The following is a 19,983-nucleotide window of genomic DNA, read 5'->3' as shown; positions in this document are numbered from 1 at the left end:
CTTTTCTTTATGTTTCACTGCGGTGAGTTTGATTACGACGTGTCATGGTGAAGATCTCTTTTGGTCATGTTTATTGGGGGTTCTATGAGCTTCCTGTACTAAGATGTCTCTGTCCTGCACCAAACCTGGGAAATTTTCTGCTAGTATCTCACTAAAAAGGCCTTCTAATCCTTTCTCCCTCTCCATGCCTTCAGGAACTCCTAGAACCCGAATGTTGGTTTTTTTAATAGTACCCTGTAGATTCCTGACAGTATTTTTTAGATTTATTATTTCTTCTTCTTTTCTTTGATTTGACTGTTTCCTTTCCTGTTCTCTGTCTTCTAATTCTCATATTCTCTCTTCTGCTTCACCCATTCTGTTTTTAAGGCTCTCTAATGTGTTTGTAATTTGATCTATCGAGTTCTTTATTTCATTATGGTTTCTTGTCACTATCTCAGTTTCATGTTCTACTAGTTGTTTCATTTCATTATGATTCCTCCTTAATATTTCATTTTCCCGAGAGAGATTTTCTATCTTGTCCATTAAGGATTTCTGTAGTTCAAGAATTTGTTTTTGAGAACTTCTTAATGATCTTATCAGTTTTTTGAGATCTGCTTTTTGCAGTTCCTCTGTCTCTTCATCTTCATAATCTTGGATTGGGGTGTCTTGTTCATTTGGGGGCATCATAGTGTCTTCCTTGCTCTTGTTACCTCAGTTTCTACGTTTGTTGTTTGGCATGTTGGGGATAATTTATTTATTTTTGCTGTGGTGTTTTTTTCTCGTTATACTATGCCTCTAAGTGGGCTGTGTGCTTTGATGGATCCTTAGAGGCTGTGATGGGTGTGGCCTGAGAGCTCTGCTTGATTCTTCAGGTTTAAGGCTATGCAAAAATTGACTCACCCAGATTGTTCTCTCCCTTGCTCCTTGCTGGATCTCTCTCTCTCTCTCTCTTTTTTTTTTTGACTCAGTTGGGAAGTAATTCCGCACAGCTAAGTGGAATTGAGGGTAGTTGAAATCTGGCCTCTGTGAGTATTCGTTTGATCTACCCCTGGGACCACACAAAGAGTTTATGCAGCCCTCAATGTGTTCTCAAGTTTTGCCATAGTCCCAAAGTTACCGAGTTTGTTTACTTGTTGCTGCTTTACATATGTAAAATGGCGCCTGCTCTTTATTTTGCCCAGCTTTGTTAGGTGAGTGGAGAGAGAGGCTAGTGTCCGTGTTGGTTCCCCTGATTTATTTGTGATTTTTGCCCAGTGGGGCCTCAGGCCTCTGCCTTTCCCCACCAATGTCTTGGGTTTCTGAGGTTTTTGTCTTACCTCCCATTCCCTCGACAGTGAGATTCTGCAGCTCGGCTCCCATGGCTGGGCTTCCATGCAGTGGGCTGCCTGTAGGTCCTCTGTGTCACATCCATTAGATCCGGAAGCGTTTCCTCTGCAGTTTTTTTCTTGAGTCTTTTCCTGAGGCTACAGTAATTCCACTTTTATGAAACTATATTTTCCCAGACTATTGGTGCATGTCCTCACTATCTGCCATGTTGGCTGAGAAAATGAAATCTTAAGGAGGAATCAAAATAACATGAGGAATTTAGTAGAACATAAAATTGAGATATTGAAGAGAAATCAAAATGAAACAAACAGTTCAATAGAACAAATAAAAAACACATTTGAGTGCCTTAAAAACAGAATCAGTGAGGCAGAAGAGAGAATATTGAACTTAGAAGATAGAGAACAGGAAAGAAGACTGCCAAACCAAAGAAAAGAAGAGGAATGCAGATACCTAAAAATGTTGTGGGACTCTACAGAATACCATGAAAAAACCCAACATTTGGCTTCTAGGAGTTCCTGAAGGCATGGAGAGAAAGGATTAGTAAGCCTTTTTAGTGAAACACTAACAGAAAACTTCCCGGGTTTGGAGAAAGATACATCCAAGAACAGGAAGCACATAGAACCCCTAATAAACATGACAAAAGAGATCCTCACAACACATTGTAATTAAACTCTCCATAGTGAAACATAAAGAAAAGATTCTATAATGTGTAAGAGAGAAACGTCAGATTACTCTCATAGGATCTCCAATTACATTCACAGCAGATGTCTCATCAGAAACCCTATAGACTTGGAGGGAATGGCGAGATATAGCCCTAGTACTAAGAGAAAAAAACTGATATCCTAGAATATTATATCCTGCAAAGCTCTCATTTGTGAATGAAGGTGAAATAAACACCTTTCATAGAAAACAAAAATTGAAAGAATTTGTCAACACGCATCCAGCCTTGCAAAAGATGCTTAAAGATGTGTTACATAGAAGCACAGAAACACAGCAATCAATATGAAAGAAGGTAAAGGAAGAAAATCTCAGTAAAAGATCACAGGAAGTTCAAAGAATATATTAGAAATATCTTTGGGAAAATGGAGAGTAAAGTCAGTAGTTATCAATAGTCACATTGAACGTTAATGGCCTCAACTCTCCAGTTAAAAGACACAGACTGGCTAAATGGATTAAGGAACAAAACCCATCTATTTGCTGCTTACAAGAAACACATCAAACCAACAAAGACGTATGTGGAATGAAAGTGAAATATTGGCAAAAGATATTCAATGCCAACAGAAACCAAAAAAGAGCTGGCATAGCTATCATAATATCAGAAAAATAAACTTTAACACAAAAACTGTCAAGAGAGGCAAAGGGAGGTAGTATATAATAATTCAGGGATCAACTCAACAGGAAGATGTTACTATTATAAATGTATATGCACCTAATTACAGGGCACTGGGTTATTTAAAATATATGTTAAAGGACTTAAAGGGAGACTTAGACTCTAATACAGTAGTATTGGGGGACTCCAATACTCCACTTTCAGCAATAGACAGGTCAATCAGACAGAAGATTAACAAGGAAACATCAGATTTAATTGACACTATAGACCAAATGGATCTAACAGATATCTATAGAACTTATTATCCTACACCAGAAGAATTCACATTCTTCTCAGAATTACATGGAACATGCTCTAGGATTGACCACATACTAGACCATAAAGCCAGTCTCAGCAAAGTTCAAAGAATTGAAGTCATACCTTGCAGCTTCTCAGACCACAATGGAATGAAGCTGGAAATCAGCAACTCAGGAATGCCTAGAGCATATGCAAACACGTGGAGACTGAACAACATGCTCCTGAATGAACAGTGGGTCATAGAAGTAATCAAAAGAGAAATCAAAAACTTTCTGGAAGTAAATGAGGATAACAACACAAGATATCAAACTTATGGGCTGGCACTGTGGTGCAGCGGGTTAAAGCCCTTGCCTGAAGCACTGGCATCCCATTTGGGTGCTGGTTCTAGTTCTGGCTTCTCTACTTCTGATCTATCTCTGTGCTATGGCCTAGGAAAGCAGAAGAAGATGGCCCAAGTCCTTGGGCCCCTGCATCCATGTGGTAGACCCAGAAGAAGTTCCTGGTTCCTAGCTTCAGAGCAGCACAGCTCCAGCCATTGTGCCAAATGGGGAGTGAACCAATAGATGGAAGATCTCTCTCTCTCTCTCTCTCTCTCTCTCTCTCTCTCTCTGGCTCTCCTCTCTCAGTGTAATTCTGACTTTCAAATAAATAAATAAATCTTTAAATAAAAAAAAAAACTTAAGGGATACAGCAAAAGCAGTGTTAAGAGGAAAGTTTATATCAATAGGTGCCTACATCAAGAAATTGGAAAGGCACCAAACAAATGAGCTATCAATGCATCTCAAGGATCCAAAATACTTCAGCAAACCAAACCAAAAACTAGTAGGAGAAGAGAAATAGTTAAAATCAGAGAAGAAATCAACAGTTAGAATCCAAATAAATTACAAAAGATCATCAAAACCAAGAGCTTGTTTTCTGAAAAAATAAAAAAGACACATCATTGACCCAACTAACCAAAATGGCGAGAGAATACGCAAATCAATAAAATCAGAGATGAAAAAGGGAATGTAACAACAGACACCACAGAAATAAAAAGAATCATCAGAAATTACTACAAAGAGTTGCATGCCAGAAAACAGGGAAATCTATGTGAAATGGAAAGATTCCTGGACACATATGACCTACCTAAATTGAGCCAGGAAGACATAGAAAATCTAAACAGACCCATAACCAAGTCAAAAAAAATTGAATCAGTAATAAAGTCCCTCCCAACAAAGAAAAGCCGAGGACCGGATGTATTCACTGCTGAATTCTACCAGACATTTAAAGAAGAACTAACTCCAATTCTTCTCAAACTATGCAGAACAGTTGAAAAAGATAGAATCCTCCCAAATTTTTTCTATGAAACCAGCATCACCTTAATTCCTAAACCTGAAAATGATGTGGCAAAGAAAGTGAATGACAGACAAATTTCCCTGATGAACATAGATGTAAAAATCCTCAATAAAATTCTGAAGCAAGGAACCTAGAGCTTCTTCCACATCTTCCATGCAGGTGCAGGGGCACAAGCACTTGGGCCATCTTGTTCTGCTTTCTCATGCCATAGCAGAGAGCTGGATTAGAAGTGGAGCACCTGGGACTTAAAATGGTGCCCATATGGGGTTCTGGCACTGCAGGTAGGAGCTGTACCTGATACGCCACTCTACCAGCCCTTAAAAAGGCCTTCTAGTCCTTTCTCACTTTTTATGGCTTCAATAACTCCTAGATATTGTATATTGTGTTGTTTGATAGTATCCTGTAGATTCCCAACAATGGTTTTTAGTTTTCTAATTTCCTCTTCTTGTTTTTTTTTGTTTAACTGTTTAATTTCTTACACATATGCTATTTGTCTTCTGTGTCAGATATTCTTTCTTCTGCTTCACCAATTGTATTAAGGCTTTCTATTGCATTTTTTTGTTTTGTTTTGTTAAATTCTTCATTTCCGAGATTTCATTTTGCTTTCTCTTAAGATCTTAATTTTGTGGGAGAAATTTTCTTTCCTGCCATGTACAGATTTCACTAGGTTGTGCATTTGTTTCAGATTAATTTTAAGTAATCCTATGATAATTTTTTTGATTTTTATTTCTATCATTTTTTCAAACTTGTCATCTTCACAATCTAGTATTGAAGCGTTGTATTCTTTTGGGGGTGTCATGTTGTGTTCCTTATTCTTGTTTCTTGATACATTTGTTATTTGGGATTTGTGGAGATACTAGTTGGTTTCTTTTTTTTTCACTGCAGCAGCTTTTATCTTTGGACTATGTCTTTTGCATTAATAGAATGTCTGCTTTCAGCAAATACCTAGAGCTATGATTTGGCTGTGGCCAAGGAGCTCCATTTAGTGCTCTGGTTTGAAGGGAGTTTTAAGGTGACACCTAGGTTGGGCATAGTAAAACTTTTTTTTTATCAGAGGGAAGGTATGTTCTGTGCTGTTGGTGTAGGTTCAGCTCCCTTCCTCTCCTCAAAGGAGACCAGTGCTGGGTGCCAGCCCCAGTGTGTATATTTGTCTGCACTTCCACAAGGGCCACACAAAGGATCTGTGCAGTCCTCAGTGTAAGCAGATTTCCCAGCAATGTCCCTCACCAGGGAACCAGGGAGCCCTAAGTGTGTGGATCCTCTCACAGTGACTGCCAGAAGTCCCAGTCACACCCTGAGCCTTCCCACGTGGCCTCAGTGTTTTCTCAGATCTGGCACACAAGCCTCACACAGTCTTGAGCACCCAGGTGCCTGTCAGTCCTCCCTGCCAGACTCAGGAGTCTCCACTCAGCTGGTTGCTGGGTATGGACATGGGCTGGTGCAGCTGTTATGTATGTCCAAAATTGCACCCACTCTTTATTGGCTTCTTACAGGGCACTGTTGCAGAGTGATCTGAGAGAAGAACATGCCCCTTCCTCCTTTTTTTCTCCTCTAGTTTGGCAGGTACACTATCTGCCACAGAGCTGCAATCAGGATTCCCTCTAGGATTTTCCTGCAGCTTTATCACCAGTGGCTTGGGCTACTGTAATCTGGTCTCATCTCTCTCTGCAAAGCTGGTGTGGAGGCTCTTGGCTGCTGGAGTCCTGATTTGTGTGCATCCACACCCTCCATGTAGGTGTGCTGTGCCCTTCTAATTTGTGTGACAATTTCTCTGCTGTTTTCTAACTCTTCCCTGTAACTGTACTCTCTCCACTTTTTAAAAACTATCTTCTCCTAGACCAGAGCAGCAAGCTTCCTCCCTAGTATGTCACCTTAACCAATTCACATACCGTTTTAAACTGAAGTCAGTTGTATTTAAGTATACTCACATTCATATTTTACATCCACATTGTAAATAGCATGTTCAAAAATTATGCAATCATCTTCCCTATGTAGATGCAAAACTAGAAATTACTATCAGTGAAATTTCAATATATTAGTCTTGGAAATGATTTGTAGGATAAGAGTATAAAGCCATAACAAGAGTAAGACAAAAAACAAAGAGGATTCCTTCTAGCTAAAAATTTTCAAAAGAACAGACAATACAGTGAAGAAGCAACCAATAGAAAGCTTTTGCATGGGAAAGGAAATGATCAATAGAGTTAAGAGACGTCCAACAAAGTGTGAAAAATTATTTGCAAGCCTCCTATGTGACAAAGGATTAATAGCCCAAATATACCAGCAACTTAAAAATTCAACAAGAACAAAACCCATCCAGTTGAGAAGCATTCTAAGGACCTCAATAGACAGTTCTCAAAAAAAAAAAAAGAAATACACATGACCAACAAATATATGAGAAAATGCTCAACCTCAGTAGCCATCAGGAAAATGTAAGTCAAAACCATAATGAGATATCTCCTCATCCCTAACAGAATGGCTAAATTCCAAAACATAGAGAGTTGCAGATGCTGGAGAGGATATGGACAAAAGGGGACGCTTATATAGTGATTAGGGGATGTAAATTAGTTCAACCACTGTGGGAAACAGTGTGAAAATTTCTTACAAAGCTAGAAATAGACTTGGCATATGATCCAGCAATTCCACTACTGGGAATATACCCAAATGACTTGAACACAGTGTATCAAAGAGATACTTGGATCACCATGTTCATAGCAGCACTGTTCACAGTAGCCAAAATTGAAATCAACCGAGGTGTTGGTAATCAGATGAATGGATAAAGAAAATATACATTTGTATATTTTATATACATCTTATATACTTATACATTTGTATATTTGTATATTTTGTATATTTGTATATTTTGTACAAAAAGGAATGAAATTCTATCATATGCAGCAAAATGCACACAACTGGAGGACATCATGTTGAGAGAATTAAGCTGGACCCAGAAAGAAAATACCATATGTTCTCTTTTATGTGGGAGCTAAAATTCAAAAAAAAATAAAAAAGAAGAAAAAGTAAGACATGTCTGTGTGTATCAGTATTGCTATCTATCTATATATCTATATATATATATAGATATAGATATAGATATTTGAAAATTTTTGTTTTATACCTGGATGAAACCAATGGTTAAAAATCTGATACTACTATAATTTTAATGATCTGTGATTACTTAAAAATTTATTGTATTTTGGAGAAATGGTCATTTTCCCATTCAATAACTGTTTGTCGCCATTGTTTATTCCCACTAAACCAGGGTCTTTTTTTTTATTAAACTTCTTATTTGGCAAAGTAGTAAGCCTTTTTACTGTAATGTAAATTTAAACTGATAAGAACAGATATTACACTTGATCTTAGCCAAAAGGCTGAGAAGCAATGTGTAATGTAAATTTAAAATGTGTTATCTCAAAAACTAAAATCAAGAAAAAGAGAAGGAAAGAAGGTAGGAGGGAAGGAGAAGTGAGGGTTAAAAAGTAGAGCACAGGGGCCAACACTGTGGCATAGAGGATAAAGCCACCACCTGCCATGCTGGCATCCCTTGTGGGTGCTGACTTGAGGCTTGGCTGCTTTGCTTCCAATCCAGCTCTCTGCTATGGCCTGGGAAATCAGTTGAAGATGGTTAAAGTCCTTGGCCTCCTGTACCAGCATGGGAGACTCAGAAGAACCTCCTGGCTCCTGGATTTGCATTGGTACAGCTCTGGCCATTGTGGCCTTCTGGGGAGTGAACTAGCAGATGGAAGACCTCTCTCTGCCTCTGCTTCTCTGTAACTCTGCCTTTCAAATAAATAAATAAATCTTAAAAGAAAAAAAATAGATGACACTCCAAAACTCAATAGCAAGGAAGCAAGTAAATGAACTAAAAGTTTGCAAAGACTTGAATAAATATTTCTCAATAAAAGACCTACATATGATCAATAGGTATGTGGATAAATGCTCTTCACCACTAATCATCAGAGAGATGCAAACTAAAGCTATAAAGAGGTTTCACTTCAAACCTGTTAGAAGGGATATTATATATAAAAAAACATAGCTGGCATTGTAGCACAGCAGTTAAACTGCTGCCTTTGATGCCAGCATCTCATATAGGCATCGGTTCCAGACATGGCTGCTCCACTTTTAATCCAACTCCCTGCTAATGACCTGAGAAAGCAGCAGATGTTCCAAGTGCTTGGGCCCCAGCCACCCACATTGGAGACCAGACTGGAAGAAGTTCCTGGCTGAACCAGTGTATGGAAGATCTCTCTTTCTCTCTCTCCCACTCCCTCTCTGTAACTCTGCCTTTCATATAAATAAAATAAATCTTTGAAAAATGCAGAAGAAATAATTATTAACAAGGATGAGGAGAAAAGGGAATGCTTTCAAATTGCAGGTAGGAAGGTAATCTAGTGTCAACATAATGAAAATTGTATGATTAAAAATTAAATATAGACCCTTCATACTATCCAGCAATTCCAACTAAAGGATGTGAAATTTGTATGTGAAAGGGACATTTACATTCCCATTTTCATTGTGTACAGATATGAAATCATTCTCTTGTAGACATACATCTACATATTTTAAAGTTATGAATTATAAAATAAAATGAAAATACACATGTAAGGCATTCTATTCTAGTCTCTGAAAAGTGGGAGAAAATAGATATGACCACAGGAATTAAGTGACTGAGAACTAACACGGTTCCTTTCAGTTGTCACATTGAAACCACTGATGCTGAGAGCTTGGAGGTTCAAGCTTCTCAATGGGGAGAGCATCAGGCTGATGGGTGGGGAGCTCAGCTGTGTGGAGGGGTAGGTGTGGGGATGAACTTCCACCTCCCTCTGGAATGTGGCTTCTTCACATATTAATCAGGAAGCCCATTCTTTTTGCAGCAGGATATTATGGCCCTGGGAGTGACATCAGACACGGTAATGATGAGGATTCCTGCGGTGCATGAAAGGTCATCGTGACTGATGTCAGCCCTTCACCTTTTGTCTACAACATCATGTGGGAAGATGCAGCTGGGTGCTTTGGTCATACCAACACCAACTTTTTCTAACCCTGCCTAGTCCATCAAAGCTGTCTATTCACACAACCCTTGGCCACTGTGCACACTGTTTAACAGAGCTGCCATCCCAGGATGCAATGATTGTCAAAGCCTTGTTAGACTATGATGTAACCCTAGAGGCAAGGGAGGTAGACAAATGCAAAACATGTTTTTCCAAAGGGTTTCCCCCTTAATGTAGGGCAACAGGTGCAGAGCCTCAGGCAGACAGATCCCCTGAGTTTCTGGATGAGACAAATGGGAAGCATTGAAAATACAAGGAAACTGGAGGAGCCCTGATCACAGGACACTCACAGCCAAGTCTCAGCACTGTGACTTGCTTAGAACTCTACATTCTGCTTTTAGCTGTGCTCTGGTCTAGCTCACCAGACTGGCACACAGGTTCCTACAGGCAGAGGGCACACATCAAAACCTGGAGTCAGCTGTGCTCTACACAGAGCTCCACTGTCACTGCTGATTGTGAGCCCTCAGACCTGATCCAGCCCTGTGTCTCCTCCTCTCAGCTGAAACTCAGGGCTTTCATTATAATTTTGGGAGACAGTGACATGTCATTGCCTCTGATTTTTCTCTACTTGCTTCTGCAGGCTTTATATAATTCACAGGACAGGATTGATGAGAACTGCCTTGAGTATCTGAAGCCAAGTGTCTTCAGAGATGGAGACCTAGTGCTGGGAGTGTTTTTTCCCCTGTACTACATGGAACCAGAAAGAGAGATGATCCAATTATCCTTTTTACTCAAGCCTGAGTATAAAGTGGTGGCATCTTGGTAAGTTCAAGGTGTGTGTATGTGTGTTTTTAAAGTTTTATTTAAGGTACACATATTCATGCCTTTCATATATGCAGAATCAGGAACAGCAATCCTTCCCTCCCCCCTGTGCTCCCACTCTTCTTCCTCTTCCCTTTCCCATTCCTACCACTAATTCTACAAACCTATTTTCAATTTTCTTTATACTCATAAGATTGACCCTACAGTAAGTAAAGAAATCAACAAATAATATGAGGGAAAAAAACCCACTGTTCCTCAACAGTAATCCAATGGCTGTAAATAATCATTTAATCTCAAAATGTCAATGTCACTCCTATCCATTGTATTTTAGATATTCTATATCTGTTAAGTGTTGTTATGCTTGCATTTGAGTACATGCTCATGTCTGTGTGTGTTCAATACCTCTTGAGACTTCTGACAAATCTGCACAGAATGGCAGAAACACAGTTCACAGTTTGATGAAAGCTAAGGTCCTCTCCTTTCTTTAATGTTTCACTACCGTTCATTTCCATTTGCTTTCTGACTCCTGCAGATACATAGGTGAGGCACTAAGATTTTTGTGCTTATTCCATCGGCCAGGTATCTGTGATTAAGCCCTGGGGTTCTTGGAGTTATTGAGATGGTTGGGAGCTCAGGTCCTCTATTGCTAGCACCTGTGGAGGGAGCAGACTGGAGTCCTATCCATATCCTGAGGTCAATGTAGGGAGGGCCTCAGTCTAAGTAGCAATTGCTGACAGGGGCGACACTGATTTTGCCTGTGACTTGAAGCCATGAGCAGACCCTGTACCCTCACAGATCAATAATTAAATCCTACTACACTAGAGGCATTTGGACCCTGATCCTGAAAATCAGAAGCAAGGGAAATAATCTCTCATACATGTTTAATGGATTCTACTTGGAATCTGACATTTTCTTCTCCAGAAACAATGCAGAAACTGCATGCATTCTGAGCTTTGCATCAGTGGTGTGACTTTCTGGTAACTGATCACTGTGTTTGCACTTAAGGAGGGGCTTAGTAGAAGGCCTGTGTCTGCACACTTTGTTGGTGCCAACAGTGGAGTTCACTTCTCAGTCGACCCAGAGATCCACATACTCATGTGTTAGGAGAGAGTTTTGAAGTGTGCAATTTGTTTAAACGATGTGAGTCTGTCCTTCTCAGTTCTTTCTGGTGTATAACACTTGTTACCTCTGCACTTGTGCTGTGCTAGTGAGAAAATGGAGGTGCTGATCTTTGGGTCAGAATCACACCTTGTAATTTCTCCTAACCCATACCATTACATTCTTGTTCTTTTTCAGTGTTTCACTTTGAGTTTCCTTACCTCTTTGTATTTTCTTCATTGCTATTCCCAACGTGAAATGGTACATGTGATGGAAAGCATTTCATGATTGTGGATTCTCTGCTTAGGTGGCAGCTAATGTTTGTTTGCATTCTGACATTCTTCATTTCTTTTTCATTCTCCTATTTCTTGTTACTGTTTCTGATACTATACTAAGAGTGTTGAAACTGAATGTCATTGCCTGCTTCCTGATCTAAGGGGAAATGATTTCAGATTTTCCCCATTCAATATGATTTTTTTTAAATGTAGAGTCATTGCAATTTTGATGTATGTTCTTTCTGTACCTAGTTTGGTAAGAGTTTTTTTAAAAAATCATGAATGAATGTTGAATATTATCAAATATTTTTCTGCATCTATTAAAATTATCATTGTGATTTTTTTCCTTCATTCTGTTGATGTGATTTACTACAATATGTGATTTGTCAATGTTAAACCCAGTTGGCATTCCTGGGTTAAATCTCACTTGATCACAATGTATGGTATTTTGTTTAGTGTTGGATTTGGATTCAGCTTGCTAACATTTTGTTGGGAATTTGTGCAGCTTGTGTTTTTCAATTATATTGACCAGAAATTTTTTTCTGTTATATTTGTGTTTCATTGTGGTATCAGAGTGATACTGGTAGAGTTTCATCCTTTTCAATATTTTGAAACAGAGAAGAATCAGAGTTATCTTCTTTAACTGTTCTGTAGAATTTAGTTTTGAAGCCATTTGGCCCTGGATTTTTCTTTGATGGGGTTCTTCATTACTGCTTTAGTGTTATTACTTGTTCATTGATCTGTTAGGTTTTGTATATCTTATTTTTTAAAAAAATATTTATGTATTTGAAAAGCAGAGTTATAGAGAGGCAGAGGTAGAGGCAGAGAGCGACAGAGAGGTCTTCCATCTTTCCACCCACTCTCCAGATGGCCACAGTGGCCAGAGCTGCGGCCATCTGAAGCCAGGAGCCAGGAGCTTCTTCTGGGTTAACCACATGGGTGCAGAGGACCAATGACTTGGGCCATCCTCTACTGCTATCCCAGTCCATAGCAGAGAGCTGGATCAGAAGAGAAGCAGCTGGGACTAGAATCAGTGCCCATATGAGATTCCAGTACTTCAGGCCCGGGCTTTAACCCACTGCGAAACAGCTGGCCCTCTATTATTAACTCTTGACAATTTGACTGCAACATTCCTTGTGGAATGTCTTTATTGGTTGAGTCTGTTCAGGGTTGAACATCCTTGATCTGGATGCTCATATCTCTTTCAAGACCTAGGAGGCTTCCAATTATTATTTAATTCAGGAAGTTCTGCATGGCTTTTTCCTACAATTATTCCTGTAACAACAAATGTTTGTTTACTGGTTGATATCCTACATATCACACTGGTCTTTTCATTACTTTTATGATTGTATTATTTCAAAAATCTACTCTCAAGATCAGCAGTTTGTTTAGATGGAATGTGGAATGTCAGCTGACTTTGGTTCTTGGTGCGCCCAGGATTGTAATCTCTAAGTGATCTCTTCAGCTATGACCAATGTCAGCAGTGTCTATGAATCCCATAGTTGTCCAGTCTGCAGTTCATGGGGGTACTGGTAAGAACTTGTGGTGGGTTTGTCTTCAGGCCCCAGAGTTAGTTGTGAATTGCAGTAGGGTTTGTGATGTCAGTAGCTACATTTTTAGATTGGATGGGACACATATGTCTCTCCCTTGTCCCAGGCTTGCTGGAACTTGGCACCAATAGCTTTGTCCCTGTAACTGGGTGATGTGAGTAGGCCTTTCCCATATTTTCTTGCATTGTGTGGGTAATAGTGGGGTTTATAGCACCAAAATCCCCAATTCTAGCACTGGGGAATTTGAAGGGGGCCATGCAGTTAAATGCAGGCAGGATTTTGCCTGGTCCTGCAGGCTCTTTAGAGGTGATCTAAGAACTATAGTGCTAGTAGTCTCAGTACTGGAGCTGCTGAACAGGAAGGATATCTTTCGTAGGTCTCAGAGTAAAAGTGTAGGCTGTGGTGAGGATTACACATTGTCAGCCAAAGACTTCCATCAGTGCAATAGAAATAGAGCATTTCCCAGGTCCCACAGGAAAAGCAAGGTACTCCCAGGACTTAGAGAGCAATAGTTGCAGTTCTAATGCTACTGGTTGCAGCTGATACTTGGAACCTGGGGAACCAAGAACCAAGTGGTAAGAGATGCAGAAGGGGACTTCCTAAGTTCTGCTTTTCTGGGATTGTGTATTGGCTACTGCCAGTTGGCTCCAACACACAAAACAGAAGAGAATTTCCTGAGACTGTATGTGAGGGAGCATAGCTCCAGGCCTGGTGTCCTGAGTTTTCACTCACCCTCCTGGGAATGTGGTCCTTCCTTTGTTGTTCTGTTTTTTTTTATTTTCTGTCATGGAGCAAATGTTGTCCCTCTCTAGCCATCTTGAACATTATTCATTTATTTGAAAGTCAGAGTTACACAGAGAGAGGAGAGGCAGAGAGAGAGAGAGAGAGAGAGAGAGCCAATGCTTCACTCCCCAATTGGCTGCAATAGCCGGAGCTGCACTGATCTAAAGCCAGGAGCCAGGAGCTTTTTCTGGGTCTCCCACTTGGGGGCAGGGGCCCAAGGACCTTGGACATCCTCTACTGCTTTCCCAGGCCATGGCTGAGAGCTGGATTGGAAGTGGAGCAGCCGGATCTCGGCATATGGGATGCCAGAGCTTCAGGCCAGGGTGTTAATCTGCTGCACCACAGTGCTAGCCCCATCACTTTTTAAAAAGAGATTTCTTTCTGTTTTTCTTTAAAGATTTATTCATTTATTTGAAAGGCAGAGTTACAGAGAGGCAGAGGTAGAGGCAGAGGCAGAGAGAGAAAGAGAGAGAGAGAGAGCGAGTGAGCGAGAGTCTTCCATCTGGTGGTTCACTTCCCAGATGGCTGCAATGGCCAGAGCTGCACCATTCTGAAGTCAGGAGCCAGGAGCTTCCTCTGTGTCTCCCACATGGGGGCAGAGCCCCAAGTATCTGGGCCATCTTCTACTTCTTTCCCAGGCCATAGCAGAGAGCTGGATCAGAAGTGGAGCAGATGGAACATGAATCAGCACCCATGTGGGATGCAGGCACTGCAGGTGGTGGCTTTACTTGATATGCCACAGTGCTGGCCCCAACACATGTCACTTTGATATTTATGATATCTGAAATTTTTCTATCAGTGCACAGCAGTGTTTACATGTTTACCTCAGGAAACAAAGAATTCAGCTAGTCATATTTCACCTGATAGCATGTACTACATATAACTCTAGGGTGAATAAAATTTCACCTCAAAAAAGAAAAACATAGAACTAAGGTAAAATGATGAAAAGTAAAAAAAAAAACTTTATTAATGCTCTTGATTTATCATTTAAATAATGCAAGCATTGTGCAGGTCTTCAAAGCCTAACTTTTGTGTTGGATCTATTTCAGGTATAACAAATAATCCTGTATATGAGCAAAATGTTTTTGATCAAATGTTTCCATAAAGGGAACATTTGTTTAGGCAACAGAAGAAAACTTCGAGTTTCATATATAAGAATAATGCACACAATACTGTGTGACACACATGTAAACACATTTTTCCTAAATGTAAAACTATGCCTTTTAGGAACTGTATAAAGTTTCTTCATAAAAATTAAAAGTAAAATGAAATTATATGTTAGTATTAATCCCAACATTGAAACATAAAAATCAATACAAACCTCCAGTCTCATATACCTTATTAAGAAGTTAGATTTTTCATAAGATTCAAATTATGGATGAAATATAGAAATATGAAAAAATTCAGAATAATTTCCAGGAACTCATTTTTTTGGCAAAAAATGCAGAGAATGTTCAATGTGAAATGTTAAGATAGTTCAGTGAGGAGGAGAAAGGACAACAAAGTGATATAATTTGGGTTTATATCACTTAGAAGTCCTAAATCTATTATTTTTACTTGTTGAAATATAACTATAAATAATCAATATGTTCAGGATTATAAAGTGAATTGAAAGTTTGATATTAAAAAATTAAAAGTAAAAAAGATTTGGGGAATGAACCAACAGAAGGAAGACCTCTCTCTCTCTCTCTCTCTCTCTCTCACTGTCTAACTCTATCTGTCAAAAAATAAATAAACAAGCAAACATTATTTGATTAAAAAAAGATTACAACACCAGAGCCCATGCATTCGTTTTTAGAAGTTCAAACCTTGAGAGCAGCAAGATGGCGGAATAGGAAGGGAGCACACTGATAGTCTGGGAAGAGACAGTTTAATAAAAGCGGAGATACTGCAGGGTCAAGGAAGAGTAGGGGAAGAAACAGCAGAGGAAACTCTTCTGGAACTAGTGATTCACAGTGGACCTGCGTGGAGAAAGGGGAGCCCAAGTTTGGGACACCAGCGGCAAAATCAACAAACCAGCACTGGAATGCAAGGTGAGCCGAACCTCAATAGCCCAAGACACCGGCGGGAAAGCAGAAAGAGGAGACTAGAGGGAACGAGGCTTGAAACTTCGTGGGGAAAAGTTCACCAGGCTAACTAGAAGAGAGAGAGAGAAAAAAAAGTGACTGGTACGGACACAAGTTTCTCTCTCTCTCTGCTCACCTCTCAAAGGCGAGCAAGACAAAGAGCAGGCACCATTTTGGACATACGTCATAAGCAGGGCGACCTCAGGTCTGCACCAGCCCTGAGCCTAGCAGAAGAACCTGACTCTGGGGGGTGGGGGGTGGTGGTGGTGAAATAACAGGAGATTAGGGTCTAACTTGGCAACCCAGTGAGAGACTGCAGGATAATTGGAGCCCACACTGAGGGCAGCAGAGATTCCATGTGTAGTCCTTGGGAAAGAGCTTCCGATCTCTGGCTCCTGTGGGTATATCATTCGACTGCTAACTACCTCCAATTCCATTCAGCTGTGTGGAATTACTTCCCTTTTGAATAAAAAAAAAGAATAAAAGAAAGAGAGATTTACCAAGCCTAACCTGGGAGTGTCTCCGTTAGTACAACCTCAAACCTGAGGAACCAAACACAGCTCTCAGGCCACACCCATCACAAGCCTCTAAGGCTCCATTGAAAGCAGACAGTCCACTTAATCTAGACTCATAGTATAACAAGAAAAAATACCACAGCGAAGAAACCAAGTATCTCCAACATGCCAAACAACAAATGCAAAAACCAAGCTAACAAGAACAAGGAAGACACTATGATGCCCCCAAATGAAAAAGACACCCTAATTCAAGATTACGAAGATGATGAGATAGAAGAAATGCAAGAAGCGGATCTCAAAAAATTGGTAAGATCATTAAGAAGCTCTCAAAAACAAATTCTTGAACTACAGAAATCCTTAATGGACAAGATAGAAAATCTCTCTCGTGAAAATGAAATATTAAGGAGGAATCAAAATGAAATGAAACAACTAGTAGAACAAGAAACTGTGATAGTGACGAGAAACCATAATGAAATGAAGAACTCAATAGATCAAATGACAAACACATTAGAGAGCCTTAAAAACAGAATGGGTGAAGCAGAAGAGAGAATATCAGACTTAGAAGACACAGCACAGGAAAGTATAGAGTCAAACCAAAGAAAAGAAGAGGAAATTAGAAATCTAGAAAATATTGTTGGGAGTCTACAGGATACTATTAAAAAACCTAACATTCAGATTCTAGGAGTTCCTGAAGGCATGGAGAGGGAGAAAGGATTAGAAGGCCTTTTTAGTGAGATACTAGCAGAAAATTTCCCAGGTTTGGAGAAGTACAGAGACATCCTAGTATAGGAAGCTTATAGAACCCTAATAAACATGACCAAAAGAGATCCTCACCACGACATGCTGTAATCAAACTCACCACAGTGAAACATAAAGAAAAGATTCTAAAAGGTGCAAGAGAGAAACGTCAGATTACTCTCAGAGGATCTCCAATTAGACTCACAGCAGACTTCTCATCAGAAACCCTACAAGCCAGAAGCGAATGGCGAGATATAGCCCAGGTACTAAGAGAGAAAAACTGCCAGCCCAGAATATTATATCCTGCAAAGCTCTCATTTGTGAATGAAGGTGAAATAAAGACTTTTCATAGCAAACAGAAATTGAAAGAATTTGTTGCCACTTGTCCTGCCCTGCAAAAGATGCTTAAAGATGTGTTACACACAGAAACACAACAACATGGTCATCAATATGAAAGCAGGTAAAGGAAGGAAACCTCACAGCAAAAGATCACAGGAAGCTCAATTTCTCTTTGACATAGAATTAAAATCTGATTCTCTGTTAAAGCAATGTGTTAAGGTAATCTATTATGTTTTCTTGATGGCTGTTAAATTCTAATTGTTCAAAAACAGCTGAATTTTTTATTAAGAGCTATGGGTTATTTAAATATGTGCTTATTTTCAAAGATTTGAATAATCACCTTGTAACAATGATCAAATTTGGTCTATGTTATGTCATGATTTTAAGGAATCTTATTTCTACCAGATATTTTGGATTTTGAGCCTTCTTGGCATTCTTGACAGGCATTCAAAAAATCAAAGTTTCAAACAATCTGGTCTCTAAAATTTCCAGTAAATCCTGGACTTTGGTTTTTCCAGGTTGGGCCCAACTGAAAAAATCAAAGGACCTATGTCTCTCATCTTATAGAGACACCAACTAATCAGGCTATTTGGATTATATTAGAAGTACTGTCAATATGTGATGTGGTACTAAATTTTAAGTTTCTATAATGGAAAATGCTATTAATACAAATGTTTGAGAATTAAAAAGTCTAATGATCTTGTGTTACTCGACATGATAGTTACCTTAATGAGAAAGCCCCAGAGGCCTAAAGGGTTAAATACTTGTAAAACCCTACAGGTGCTTTCAAAAATACTGTGAAGTAAGCAAGTGCCTCTTGTTGGTTGATGAGTTTATAATTTTAAACATGGCAACTTAAAGTCTTTTGTCATCCACAGTTATATACGATTAGCTACTCATAAAACTAAAGCGTTGTTGGTTCTGTGTTTAGCTGTCCTCCTATAGGTTCCTAAGGACTTTTTCCAGCCACTTTTATTGTATTCAGTACTTTGGGATGGCTCTGTAAACAGATGAAGCCAATAATGTATTAACAGTACCAACTGAGAGAAAGTATGGTTAACTGAGGTTACTAAAAACAAAAAGCAATTCAAATCAATTGGCAATCTACAAAAAGAGTTAAAGATTTTAAAAGCTATTATTAAAATTGCTATATTGGTCTATTATGTTATGTTATATGTGTGTACATATTGTATATCCACATGGGAAAATTTTATGAAGAATTTTATTTTAATTGGCTTATAGATAAGATTGCCCATAAATTTAAGCTGCTAAAATTAATCAAAGATATGTTTTAATTTCAGTGACCTGAATCTCTGTATCATATGTTTTATACTTGTTGGTAGAAAGTAACTAAAAGCATTTTAGATGTTTGTGCTTAAGTTTACTGGCTAAACAAACAACACCATGTTAGATATTTAAGAGATGTTTTCAAATACATGATTCTTAAAATTTATAGAAGGCATTGGACCTCCTAGTAAATGTTTTCTTAAGTTGTTATCTAATGGTTGAAACTGTTTGCTAAGTATTCATGTAATATTGCTATTATCAGCAAGCAATCTAGGGCTTGCTCCCTCATTTCTCTATTCTAAGCCCAACTTGTTCTTTCATTTCTCTATTCTCCTCAAGGTAGGAAACTAATTCGATTATAAAGGAATCTGTAGGATACACAATTTAATCTTTAGACCTTATAAAAGAGATGGCTAACATTTTTCTGTAATAGCATAGCCAAAATAAGAACTTAAATAATAATCTCATAGCTAGATTTACTTCGCCATCAGCGAAGCAAGCAGTAAGTAGAAAAAACCTCCCTTCCAGACCAAAGGGAAAGAAAGTTTTAAAGTGAGAATATAATTTTCCTCATGGGCATTGTCTACCTTAGAAAAACTACTACAGAACATGCCTGTGACTATAGACTTGTAGTTCAGGCCTCCGAAGATTAGAGATGGGACTTGGGCACTCCCTTGACTTGCATTCTCTGGTCTGCTTTAACAAAAACCAGAAGGAAAAGAAAGCTAGGCATCAGAAGCAATGGGTGGCAGGCCTATTAATGGCTGATCTGTACAGTGATCTGCCCTCAAGGAGACCCAACAGGCCAGTCCACTGCAGTGGCTTTCAATGTGGTAAGCCTGGGCTTCAGCAGAAGTCAGCTTGTGAAGAGCCCTGACAGCTCTGCCAAGAGTTGGATCACTGGAAATGGACCTGCCCTGGAGTCGAAGGATGCCCAGGTCAGAGCCACAGATCTTATTGGCTCTAAGCTGAAAAGCCCTTCACTCAGCCCAACTTCCAGAGTGACCACTGCAGCTGAGGGGACGGCCAAGTAGGGTCAGCAACATTGCAGGCAGAACTGTAAATTTCTTGTAAGAGATGCCACCTGCCTTTACCTGGCCAGCTCTCCTCCCAGGCCAGCTAAATAATGAAAGTCAACAGAGTGCCTTCCCCTAGGAGGTTCACACCTCTCTTAGGATGTACCCCATGTGAAGAGATAGATAGGTCTTGGCATCTTAACTTACAAGGCTTAAAGTCCAACAGATTATTATCAAGC

At 39.3% G+C, this 19,983-nt stretch overlaps 1 protein-coding gene and 1 pseudogene across 1 annotated transcript in view; one reads left to right on the top strand and one right to left on the bottom strand.

Annotated features, from left to right (window-relative positions):
* The window catches only part of LOC133749965 (vomeronasal type-2 receptor 116-like), a 40,358-nt gene that overhangs the window by 5,378 nt on the left and 14,997 nt on the right, over positions 1-19,983 (top strand). Inside the window, exons 2-3 of the mRNA XM_062179334.1 lie at positions 8,958-9,057; positions 9,896-10,077. Coding sequence (XP_062035318.1) covers positions 8,958-9,057; positions 9,896-10,077 — 282 coding nt within the window. The remainder of the gene's footprint in view (positions 1-8,957; positions 9,058-9,895; positions 10,078-19,983) is intronic.
* LOC133750143 (U2 spliceosomal RNA) lies at positions 7,560-7,647 on the bottom strand (annotated as a pseudogene).

Source organism: Lepus europaeus, chromosome 20 (genome assembly GCF_033115175.1).
Source record: "Lepus europaeus isolate LE1 chromosome 20, mLepTim1.pri, whole genome shotgun sequence".
Lineage (NCBI taxonomy): Eukaryota > Metazoa > Chordata > Mammalia > Lagomorpha > Leporidae > Lepus > Lepus europaeus.
This window is presented reverse-complemented; position numbering and strand designations above follow the sequence as displayed.